Source organism: Tasmannia lanceolata, unplaced genomic scaffold (genome assembly GCF_043159265.1).
Source record: "Tasmannia lanceolata isolate RefF3 unplaced genomic scaffold, GAP_Taslan_0.1 ptg000023l, whole genome shotgun sequence".
NCBI lineage: Eukaryota > Viridiplantae > Streptophyta > Magnoliopsida > Canellales > Winteraceae > Tasmannia > Tasmannia lanceolata.
The window spans coordinates 34,214,055-34,226,807 of record NW_027518700.1 but is presented as its reverse complement, the minus strand read 5'-3'; the positions used below and the strand labels follow the sequence as shown (position 1 = coordinate 34,226,807).

General features: G+C 37.2%; 1 protein-coding gene across 1 annotated transcript; it reads right to left on the bottom strand.

Moving 5' to 3' along the window:
- Positions 1 to 1,096: 1,096 nt before the first annotated feature.
- Positions 1,097 to 2,713, bottom strand: LOC143856040 (protein FAR1-RELATED SEQUENCE 5-like). The gene is made up of 3 exons (XM_077366081.1): positions 2,105 to 2,713; positions 1,276 to 1,338; positions 1,097 to 1,162 (listed from the first exon to the last, which is right to left on the bottom strand). Exons 1-3 carry the CDS (start codon positions 2,711 to 2,713, stop codon positions 1,097 to 1,099), a joined length of 738 nt encoding a protein of 245 aa, XP_077222196.1.
- Between the last annotated feature and the right edge of the window lie 10,040 nt (positions 2,714 to 12,753).

The following is a 12,753-nucleotide window of genomic DNA, read 5'->3' as shown; positions in this document are numbered from 1 at the left end:
TATCTGGGCCCGCAAAGGTGTTTAGTCTGAATAATTGAAAAATTCTTGAAAAAAACTTGAATTTTAGTTACCCTGTTTAACCTGTTTGAAACTTTTTTTTTTAAAATTAAATGTGATGTTTCCAAATTAAACCCAAAATTTCCCAATTAAATGCAACTTTGACTAATAACTCCAATTTGTCAGATATTATTTGTAAATCCCTTGAAAAATTCAAAATGATTGAAAGTGACACTATTGGTGAAAATCTAACTGACACTCTAATCTAGAATATGCACACACACTTAAAACATTGTTCCATTTTTTATGTTGGATTTTATTCAGAAAAACTATGCATATTTCTTAGACATAACAAGCTTCCAACCCCCTCTAGGGTATTTATGGCTCTCTTTTTACAAGGGCTGGACCGGGTATTTATACCTCCACTTTATTTCCTCCATTTTATTTATACTTTTGGGGTATTTCACTGTACACTTCTCAGGGGTTTGTCCCTTGTCACTAAGGGGACATACCTCCGCATGAAATACATCATGCTCGAAAGAGGGGAACATCCGAACCTTCCCCTAGGACCATACAATGAATAGAGCATGATAGAAAAATAAAATAAAACATATGATGAAAATAAGAAAGAAGAAACAAGGTTGCACAGGAAGGTAGAAAATGAGATAGGCATTCTCCCGCTCCCTTCCCCCTCCTGGGCGCAGGGTGCGACAACAATCTATATCCTTATAAGGCTTACATGAAAGGGAAGACTCTGTCCATGCTCTTCATCTGGGACGATAGACCAAAGTAGATAGCTACACTTCTAATGCACAAATACGAAGTGGAAGTGGATAGAAATTATACCTTGGCCAGAAAAACATGTATACCAGCACTAGAAAAACACAAATAAAGAACCAATAACAAAGTTTGATATTGATAGATTTACTCACGGTGATGTGTGGAAAACAATACTGAAAATCTTATTCTCATCATACAATGGCAACAGTTGGCATCAAATACAAACATATAAGCACTTCACACAATGCCAACGAAAAAAAGTGTCCCAATAAAACAAAATCAATTGCAGCAGTAGTTCTTCTTCATTAGTAATGTAGCATCAGCCATCGACACCCAAAAAAAGCAGCAGCAGCAGGTTCTGATAACTCTTCTCAGCCCAAAATGCCTGCAAGGATAGAACATCCATGTATTTATGATACTGATAACATCCATGTATTTATGAACTCGAAAAAAAAAAAAAAAAACACCGACTAACCTGCTCGGCGTCTACTCTTCCACCTGCTCATCTTCCTCTTCCTCCTCCTCTCCCTCTTCTTTCCTTGGCCGCTTTCGTTTTAGTTTCTATTACAAAAAAAAAAAAATTGTTATTAAGGAATAGTTTAAGGAGTACAAGGGCCTTATTGTTGTAAGGCCTTACACCATATAATTTCTCTGCTGTAAGAAACTTATAACTTAAAAACGCATCATGTACAGACCTTGGAGTTCTTTTTACAAGTCAACGCATAATGTCCTTATTCCCCACAAGATTTGCACGTCCTCTTCTTTGGTTGGGTTGCAGAGGTCTCTATGTTAGATTTCAAACGTGTAGCATTCTTCGGTCGGCCCTTTGTCTTTACAACTGTGGGGTCTCGAATTGTAATTTCAGGTGTTTGACTGACACAAATGTTAGATTGGACTTGGCTACCAATGACTGGTAACTCACTTTGCACAAACTCATCTTTCTTCCTTTCTTCTTCTTCAGCCCAAAGTGCACTGCAAAAATCTTCCATCCTTTTCATTATATCTTCCCTCTTACCTGGTCCATCTATAAGTCGTTGCCATGTTGAGATTAAGCACCACCTCTTAAACGGATTCATGCCATTACTCTCTTGTGTGCTTGTAGGTAATATACCCCCCTCCCTCGATCTCTTGCCTCAATAGACCACCTCCTTAACATGTAACGCTCAGGGATCTTTCTCAATTGTTTAAGGTAAAAAATATGAAGGATATGTTGACATAATATCCCTTCCATCTCAAACATAGCGCACTCACATGTCGCGGTCACTCCGTTAGAATCATCATACTGTACCCTGCACCATCTACTCTTCTAATCATTTTTGAGACCTACAGAATACTCTTCCATTGTCCCTTCACTGCTCAAAAAATCATGCCAACAGTTGGTACTACCCTTCAACTCATCCTGAAATTTGTTAAAGATAATACTCGTATAGAATTTACCGGCCTCTTCTTCTAGTGGGCTATTCGTTTGCATCTTAGGAATAAAATATTTTGACTTAAAATCTTCTTCGGCTTCAGTTTTACGGCGTTGAACAAGTGCCCTTTCATAGGCATTCAAGAACTCATTTAAGCCAGTGTTGTTGTTCACATATCCGTCGAAGAAGGAATTCATGCTTTCGCTGCGCTGACTTGATTTCGTGCCTGTAGTGAAAGTGGTCCTCCAATATGTCCGCATCCAATGCTCTCGCTGCTCCCACATCCTACACAACCATTCATTACCACCAATTTCATAATTGACCACCAATTGTTGCCATTTGTCCTCACAGTCCTCTATTGTTTTTGAATGAAAACAGCGATTATAATCACGATAAAAATCACTATCGGTATCCCGCATTTTTACAACTTTCTCAAGTAGATGCTTCCATATGTGCCACTCGCAAAACCTATGGCTTGTATCTGGAAAAACTCTTTTAATTACTTTTTTCATAGCCAAGTCCATATCGGTTATTATTGCACCCGGAGCTTTACCATGCATGCACGTCAACCACTGCTCAAATACCCAACAAAATGTCTCATCCGTCTCGTCGGCTAGCAGCGCAGATCCGAATAGAGTCGACTGTCTGTGGTGGTTCACTCCTGTAAACGGTGCAAATGGCAGAGAGAGTCTATTTGTTTTGTAGGTAACATAAAAAAACAATGACATCATTGAATGTCATGTACGCATCCCTCGCCCTAGCGTCAGCCCAGAACATGGATCGAAAGGTCCCATCTGTGTCTAACTCCATCGAGAAAAAGAAGTTTGGGTCTTCCGACCGTTTCTTTTGCAGATGGTTGGCCACTAAGACTGCTTCTTGCCCCAAATTGTTCTTCCGTTTTGCTCTCAAATGGGCAATAACTTGATTTGTTGAGAGCCCACCTGTTACTCCATCCTGAGTCGAATTAATGGCTTTTGCGATCCTAGACTTTGCCATTTGTGTCTCATTGAGACAATCTATCAAAACCTTAACACTTCACCCTTATGAAATCGGTTGTGGGAACGAAGCATTTTGGTTTTCAGTGGGGAGGTCAGCTCATGAGAATGGATGTCTTCAAAAGTACTCACAACCCACTTCTCATTTCTAAGTTTGATGATCATCCTAGCTTTACAATTTACTCTCACAGCGCGACGATCCCTCATTTCCTTGACATTATCTATCTTGCCCTTATCCCTTTTCACCCCCTCTCTGTCACATACAAACGTTCTCGATATAACCACATTTGTTTTCATTGAAGAGGATGTACTCCACTTCCATACCCCAAACCCAGTGGCTAGCCCATAAGCATTGTAAAACTCATAGGCAGATTCCCATCTATCAAACGCTTGCCCCACAAATGGCATATTTACAACACCCTTCTCACCATCAACCCTCTTGGGTGTACTAAATGTACCACTGCTAACCTCATCTCTGTCATTCACATCTGTCTCGGCCCATTCTCCAATATCTTCATCCAGATTAACACCATCATCACCTATTAGTAAACCATGAGCATCAACTTCTTCAATAGCTAAGCCGCATGCTTGCGAGAAAGCGTCGTCAACCAAACCACAAGGTCTACAATCAACTCCTTCAATAGGTACCCCACATGGTTGTGAAGAATTTGGATCCATTATGGTTACCTAAAAAAATGGAAATTTGATAAATATATCCACCAAACAACATGGAAAACAAAATGAAAGAACAAAATGTGTAGATTTTAGAAAACCAAAGTCTCCTACAATCAACCGCATACTTTGGATATACTTTGGATTCAAAGTATATACTTAGTTTCTATATACTTTGGATTCAAAGGGCATGGTCCAAGGTTTAATCCAAAGTTGGAGTCATTTTAATTGAATAAATTTGGACCATGCCCTTTGAATCCAAAGTCTAACAAACCCTTGAAGAATCCCTACTTCGTATTGGCGCCCATTTAAACCAAAGAAAAAAAAATCGAAATCCTAGATAAGTTTTTTCCAAAAAAAAAAAAAAAAACAAATCACATACCTAAGCAATCAATTAATTTTTTTTTAACAAACCCTAGATTTTAAGAAAAAAAAACCCTCACTCAGAAATCAGAAACTCCAACCCTAGCCCCCCTTAAAGCCATTTAAAAGGAAAAAAAACCCTTGAATGAAAACCCCCCTTGAATCAAAAACAAAAAACGAAAAAAAAACCCCTACAGTACCATATACTACAAAACCAAACCCTTGAATGAAAACCCCTTTTACCCATAAAAAAACGACAAAAAAACCCTAGCATAGCAGTTTATACGAGAAAAATAAACTAAAAAAAACAAAACTGTGCGTCAGACAACTCCCTTGCCGCCCGTCGCGACGGAGGTGGCACCCGGAGAAGGTCGAAGGGAGGAATCTATGACGTTTTGAGAGAGAGAGCTTCGTCTTCTTCTCGTTTTAGAAAACCCAAATGTTACAGACGAGTTACAGAAGAGGCTCGAATCTGTAACATTTGGGTTTTTTCTTCTTGCGTGAGAGAGCAGCCACCAAATAAAAAAAAAACAAAACACATACTTAAACAGTTGAATGAAAAAAAAAACCATTTAAAATGATACAAACCCTTGAATGAAAACCCCCCTTGAATCACATACAAACCCCCCTTAAAGCCATTTAAAAAGAAAAAAACCCTTGAATGAAAAACCCCTTGAATCAAAACCCAAAAAACGAAAAAAAAACCAAACCCTTGAATGAAAACCCCTTTTACCCATAAAAAAATGACAAAAAAACCCTAGCATAGCAGTTTATACGAGAAAAATAAACTAAAAAAGACATGCCTGTGCGTCGGAGAACTCCCTTGGCGCACAGAGAAGGTTGGAGGGACGGATCTATGACGTTGAGAGAGAGAGAGAGAGAGAGAGAGAGAGAGAGAGAGCTTCGTCTTCTTCTCGTTTTAGAAAACCCAAAAGCAGAGAAGAGGCTCGAATCTGTAACATTTGGGTTTTTTCTTCTTCGGATGTATGTAAGTGGGGCCCGGTCAAACAGCCAATGGGAGTGTTTTTTAAAACTCAAGCGTACCAAATTTTTGAACGGCCAAGCGTATAATCCTTTTTCTCATATATATATATATATACACACACACACATAACAATTCAAAGCACATATGACTTATCATGGTGAAGATGCTGGCAAGAAGCCAAAGTAATTAGATGGATTAATTAAAGGTGAGGGTACAATCTCCTTAACAAGTAAGAAGGCTAAAAGTACATATTGAGTAGCTTTTAACTTTAAGGTTTAACATCTTTACCATTTAGCTAATACCATACAAGGAGAATACCACATATATGTAGAGTGCTATAAATAATCAAACAAAAGCAGACCAAGGATAACAAAGACAAATAAGTTTGAAGAGGCACACTATCCTATGACAAGCAACTCTATCATAGTGAGGACAACTAGTTCTAGAAGATTTTCTATAAAGGCACACTAGTTTTCTTGTTTAGAAAAAGTTCATTTTCATTTTCATTTTCATGTTCCCTATTAGCTTGTTAGATGTGTTTTGATGGATTAAGATCAATTAAATGATTAAGTGTGATTGTCAAAGAATATTTCATCTCAATTTCTCTCTCTTAAAGCCAATTTTACACATAATTCAATTTTTAGCACTTGTTAGGCTTTTTAGGCACAATCTCATGATTTTGAAGGTGTTCTCAATTTACAATGAACTCATGAGATACAAGTTTGAGCGCTTGATGAAAATATTGTCAAATAACTCAAACTTATAGCGATCTAGCTTGGGAATATTTCACTATGTTATACATAGATCACATATATAGGCAAATGTGTATATACATATATATAATCTTAAATCACATGCATATCTTTAAGTGAATTTTAATAATCATAAAATTTAACGATTCCACTTTAGTTTGAAGTTCACAAATCTAGAAAGGTTCAAGTCTTAATAACTTTGTGAAATTATCGATGTCATATGGATAATATATTTAGATGACAAATATCAAGCATACTCTAAAATGCTATGTGTTCTAATGTGCACACTTAGAGATACTTAGATTTTTACTTTTCTAGTGCACATATGTTTGATGTGAAGGTTTGATGTGAAGGAATAGGAATGACACAAGTTTCTTCTTACTTCACAATCATTAAGAAATTCACTTGTTTGAATGATTTAAGTTTATTTTAGAGTTCTTTTCAACAAGTAATACATATTTCAAAGATGAATAACTATAGTAAGGCTCATAGACATGATTAGTTCAATGAGAAGTCAAGATAACTCATATGTATTTCTCACATTGAACCAAATTTCAATTTCCCTTAAGAGTTCTAAGATTTTAAGTTCAAAGGGATAATATAAAGAGCCAAGGATCCTCAAGAGTATCTAAAGAGTGATACACCTTGGGCTAATGAATTGGCTTATGAATTTCTCATGATATTAACAATAGTTTTAGAAATTCACTAAGTTTTGTGTTTTGACCCAATCTTGTTTATTTTGAGAAGTCTAAGGTTTAATTGACAATGATTTTAATTAGACATAATGTTTTGAAATAAATCTTCTCATTTTCTTTCTATTTATAATTTCCTTTTAATTTCTTGTATATTGCTAGAATGACATGGTCAACAACTCTTAAGTATAACCATCTAGCAATAAAAAGAAAAATACTTAGGAGCCTAGCTTGAACCAAACTAAGCTATTCCTATGGGTCAATTTAGGTACTAAGTGCATGAACAAATTTCAAGTGAGATACCAAACACTTAGACCAAGGTACATGGTCATACCAAAACAAGAGTGTGTAATCTATTGTGCATAATAACATGAGCTTTTAGATATTAATATAATATATTATGTTATCAATGGTATGAACACCTATAAATATAGATACATATAGATCAAGCAAAATAAGTAAATGTGTATCTATAGATTATTTTAAAATGATATGACATTTTGGGCTCATTCCAACTAGATACAGGATGATGGATTAATTACTAAGCATATAGTATCTAGAATGGGAGATAAAATGATGTAACATTTAAGCACAAGTAGCTAGATATAGTAGTTTTATTCAAAAACTAAGTGCAAGGTATATAGCAATCATATTTTGAGATGATCTACATATTGAAGCACAGATATAAACTTCAACATAGGACATCTAGGGAACCTTTTCCAATAGATATGACTATCAAGTGCATATGATATACAAGGTGATGACCAATTTTGAATGCATATATCATATATCTTAATATTTAAATGATATTACAATTTAAGCATAACCCCTAAATCTAACATATTCAATAAATAGTTTGAGTAGGGGACTTTGGGACCCAAATTACTTTAGTTCCAATCAAGTTTTTTTTGGGAGTGTATTTTTTCTTATCCAAACAAACTTGTGACTTTTTACAAATCTAAACCTACATCTAGATTTGTAATGTCCAAATCTACCACAATATGTACATGAAATTAAAGAGCAAATAGATGGACTACGTGAACTACAAGAGTGTTTATGAGAACAAAAATGATTATCTTTTTCTACTTGTAGTCTTTGATTTTTCAAAATGAGTTCTTCATTTACTAATTTCATCTCATTTACTTGATCCTCAAGATGATCTATTTGTTGAGATGAATTAGCTCTTAATTGTTCTTCATCTTTACATAATAGTTTATATTTTTTCATGAGCTCAATATTTGCATCTTCTAAAGTTTTATTTTCTTCAAGCAACTTCTTTTCTTTGCTTGAGGCTTCATTGAGTTCATGTTAGAGGGTTTCATTTTCTTTGTCAATGAATCAAATATTTTTAAAATGACTAACTCTTTTTCGTTTCTATCATTTAACTCATTGAAGAGGTCATTATATCCCATTTTTAGCTCATTATATGACATTATATTTTTAGAGGAATTTTCCTCTTGAATTGATGCTAAAAGACAAGAATGTAATTTATAAAAAATTTCAATAGAAATCCAAATGTCTTTAGCATTTTTACAAGAACTAATGTTTTCAAACACACAACTAGGTAAAGCACAAGATAATGTAATCATGGCTTCGTAATTTTGTGAAAATATTTTCTAGTCATAATCACTTAATCTCTTGGGTAGTGTAAAACCATTTTCAATTACTTTCAAGAGATCCCCATCTAGACGTTTAACATAGGACTTCATACGGATCGACCAAGATCCATAATCAGTTCCATCAAAGTAAGGTAGTCTAGATGCCATTGGGTTACCTTGTGTAAGCCCAAGGGTGCACATGGGTTCAATCATTCACCGTACCTTCTTATTTTGATGCTAGCAAACACAGATTGATTAGCATTGTCAGACTAATTTGTTGCTTTGAGATGTTGTGTTGTATACAGAAATTTCATGTCATAATCGCCATTGCACAACTCTTCAAAACATATGACTTGTGGATCAAGGATCAAATGAACCAAGAGCTTGCACCTACATTGGAGTCATCCTCATTTGAAGATGCTCAAGTAAAGAAGCTCATCATGAAGATCCCACAAGTTCCTAAGCAAGTGTCAAGAAGAAGCTTGGAGTTGAACAAGTCATTATTGACACCTTATGCACCTCACAACATGCAGTGAAGATTGAAGGATGTCACAAGAACCAAGACAAGGTCAAGATGTTCACTCAAGCCGAAGAAGTCCAAGAAAGTGCAAAGGAGCCAAGACATTCCAAGAAGATTCAAGATTCTTATTTTTAGAATGTATTTGGAGACCTCTTGATTTTATATAAAAAGCACTTTCAAAAGGTTTTCAAAATGATTTTTATACTTGACATTTTACATCTTTGAAAACCATCAACACACCCAAAAATGTGTTTGATAACCTTGGACTAAAGCCCAAAGACCATAGCCCAAAAGCCCATGGATTTTGAGGTAAAATGTAATTTCACTCAGGGCCGGTCGACCGGGATAGGCCGGGCGACCCCGGGATGGAACCTGGAAATCCAGGCCATCTCAAAATTTATCAGGCCGGTCGACCGGGGCAAGCCGGGCCATCGCGGATACGTTTCTGTTTTAAAACAGAAACAATCCAGTATGGTGTGGGCGGTTGACCTCCATGGGTCCAGTCGACCGCGATAGTGTTTTGAGCGAAATTTAATTCAAACAGTAAGCCCTTGGGCCGGTCGACGCTCTGGTATGAATTTCAAATTTCAAATTAAGAGTCTGATAAGGGCGGGCAACCGCCGTGCCTCGGTCGACCGCAGCGACTGGAAAATAGATCCGTTGGGGCTTTCGCAGGTTGACTTTTTCAACCCTGTAAATTACAGTTTTACCCCCAAACGGTCATATTTCCTTGTGGGCTATATACACACTATCTAAAACCTTTCTACACAACCTTTTGGCAAGATCAAATCCTATCTTCTTGAACCTAAACTTTTATATGAAAGGTTAAACCTCTTTGAACTTGTATTTTTTACATTCTATCAAGAGGATCTCCATAGGCTTTACATTTGTATATATTCTTTGGAGAGTTTGTGAGCTTACAACTTTGTAATCCGCCTATCAAGAGGCATTAAGAGTTCTTTCACTTTAGTTCTTCATTCTATGTTTGAGAGTCTCCGATTTGGCCCGGAAAGAAAGGTAAATCAATGGTACGAGGAAGGTGTCCTCAGAAAGGCTTCGTGCAGAAAATGGTGTGATCCCTTTGAAGAAGGAGTTGGTGTAAGGCTTTGAGATTCGCCTTTTGAAGAATCTTATTAGTTGTGAAGAATCCCAAGGAGGAAAACTTGAAAGAGTGGAGTAGGTCAAGTTGTGACCGAACCACTATAAATCTTGTGCCTTGTGGATGCTTTCTTCTTCTCTTTCTCATTTGCACATTGTGGTGATTGGTAATATCTAACCAAACTTATGTCTATGTTTTTATTGAAACAAGGGTTAGTGAATGCATGTTTAAAGTAACATCCAAACCCTAGCTCTTAATATCTTTATTGATTAATCAAGGGTTAAACCTATTAAGGCTTAATTGGTAAATTGATTTTAGTAATCCAATTAATTAAGTCTAAATTTTTAATTAGCCAATTCACCCCCCTCTCTTGGATTGTCAGCTTGTATTTCACCTTTGATCTTTCTCTTGTAGGTTTTTGACTTAAAAACTTCTTTAAGAGCCTTAGCTCTTATACAAAATGAAATACAAGTAGGCAACCCAAGAGAGGGGGGTGAATTGGCTAATTAAAATTTTTCTCTTAATTAAATGGATTATTAAAATTAATTTATCAATTTTAAGTAATTTAAATCTAACCCTTGTTAATTAAGCAAGACAATGGATTTAGGGTTTAGATATTACCAATCACCAATCGCAAAGAGAAGGAGAGAAGAAGGAGATGCACACCACAATGAAGACACCAAGATTTATTGTAGTTCAGTCTATCAACAAGACTTACTCCTCTCTTCTAAGTTTAGCTCCTTGGGTACTCCACTATTGGTGAGATTCTATACGCCGAATCTCCAAGCTTTACAAACGTCTTCTCCGCCTCCGAGGGGACAAACCCTCTAGCTCCGGATTCTCCTTTGTTACCAGGCCGAATCGTAGACCCTCTTACAATCAAGCTTCTCCTTTTAAAGGCTGAAGCGAAAGCCCCTCTCACAACTCCAAGATTCACCTTTCTTAACGTGCCGAATCGGAGACCCTCAATACAATGAAGAACAAAAAAAAAAACTCTCCCAAAGCCTCTTGATAGGCGGATTACAAAGATGATAGCTCACCATTCTCCAAAAGAATAACAAATGTAAAGGCCTATGGAGATCCTCTTGATAAATGAAAGATGCACAAATCAAAGCATGAAGAGGATAAACTAAAAACCTTTAGATTTGAAAGTTTAGGTTCAATAGATTTGAAAATGATTTTCCAAAAGGTTGTTTAGTAGGTCTAGGATAGGGTATAAATAGCCCATTTGAAAATATGACCGTTTGGGGGCAAAACAGTAAATAACTGGCTAAAGAAAAACTAGTCGTTTGAGCCCCAACGGCTACATTTTGATACCGGCGCGGTCGACCGAGGTGTCACGGTCGCCCTCCCTATCAGGTGCTCTCTTTTTTATTTTAAAATTTCTATCGCCGCGGTCGACAGAGCTTGTGGCGGTCGCCCACCGAGAGCAACCTGGACTTTTTTATTTTTGTCCAGATCCCTATCCACGGTCGGCCAATGTGGACCCCGATCCTGAGAAGGACGAGTGCGGCGAGGGACGCGAGATCCCCCCTACAATCCTCAAAGATCCCCACATGTGAAGGAGAGCTCTACCAAGGAACTTTCAAAATAGGTGCCACTCTCACAGCATAGCATGAGTGGCGATATAAAATGAAAGAGATACATCTTGATCCAAGGATGAATCCCCGAACCAAGAAGTACCTAAAAATAACTCAAAGTCGCCATCCATGAATACGCCATGGAACCAAAACAAATGCTCTGTTTGCAATGGATAACCAGAGATACAAAAGGTCCGTGCCTGGTGACGAATGGAGAAGGTCCGAAGAGCACCCCCAATTCGCCCGAGTGCGAACACTTGGTCTCTTATGCCATTTATTATTAACCTCAGAGAGTTTTGGGCGAAAATCATGTGAAATGGGAACAAATATCCCCGAGTGGACGTCTAACTAATCATGCATGACTCGGGGATGAAATAATAAGCATACACAACATAAATGAAAGAAGCGTGTCACCTAAGCATCGCTAGGTTATGTGTGACATGCCTAATGGGTGTCTAAGTTCTGGTGGGCAAACACATGCATGCTACAGCTAAAGGTATAAGGTCTGCGCATGAAAGTAAGAAAACATAGCAAAACACACAATGTAACAAAACAACAACTCCTAAGACTGTAAACGATTTAGCCCGAGTCCTTGGATGGTCTGATGTTCATCCAAAGAAGCCTACGTATCCCCGCCTCCACGAGAATCAAGGCAACATAGTTCTTCGCGCCTATTCTAAGCTATGATGCCTAAGACACCTAGACCTCTCATCTTAGACTCGATCTAAAAGACCGGACTAGTTATTAAAGCTTCTTGAACGATTATTTAAATTCCAGTGAATTGTAGATTTTAGGACACCCTATATGCTCTAACTAAATGCAGGTTAGCCCTAAGCTAATGCAGGTGGTTCCTACAACCTATGTGTAACTAGGCTGTATTTCCTAAGGAAAACAATGGGATCACTAGCGCATTCTAGACCTAGTCATCAGTCGGCGATGTGAATCGCCAACTGACCAGACGGAGGCGCTCCTATAACTCTAGGACAAACCCCTAACTCTAAAACAAACACAAACAAGCACACAACAAATCAAAGACAAACTCCTAACTCTAAAACTCTCTATCTAGGACAAACTCCTAACTCTAGAGGAAGATCTTGTTGAAAACAAGGTTTTGAAGAAAAAATGTTAAAGCATTTATTTACAAAGTTTGGCTGGACTTGGGATGAAGATCCCAAGCTGCACTACGTACCTCGTGGAAGAGGATCAAGCCAACGTAGTTCGAAACGAACTTTCCTAAACTACACTTCTAAAAGAAACACTCAACACTTTAGATGATTTTGGATTTTTCTGGTTTTCAAATGTTTTTTT

Excerpts from the sequence above, each read along its gene's own strand:
- LOC143856040 (XM_077366081.1), bottom strand. The coding sequence starts at position 2,713 with ATGGACTTGGCTATGAAAAAAGTAATTAAAAGAGTTTTTCCAGATACA. Across the intron at positions 1,339-2,104 it reads GGACAATGGAAGAGTATTCT|AAACTAAAACGAAAGCGGCC; the intron begins GTAGGTCTCAAA and ends TTTTTGTAATAG. Across the intron at positions 1,163-1,275 it reads AGGAAGAGGAAGATGAGCAG|GCATTTTGGGCTGAGAAGAG; the intron begins GTGGAAGAGTAG and ends CTATCCTTGCAG.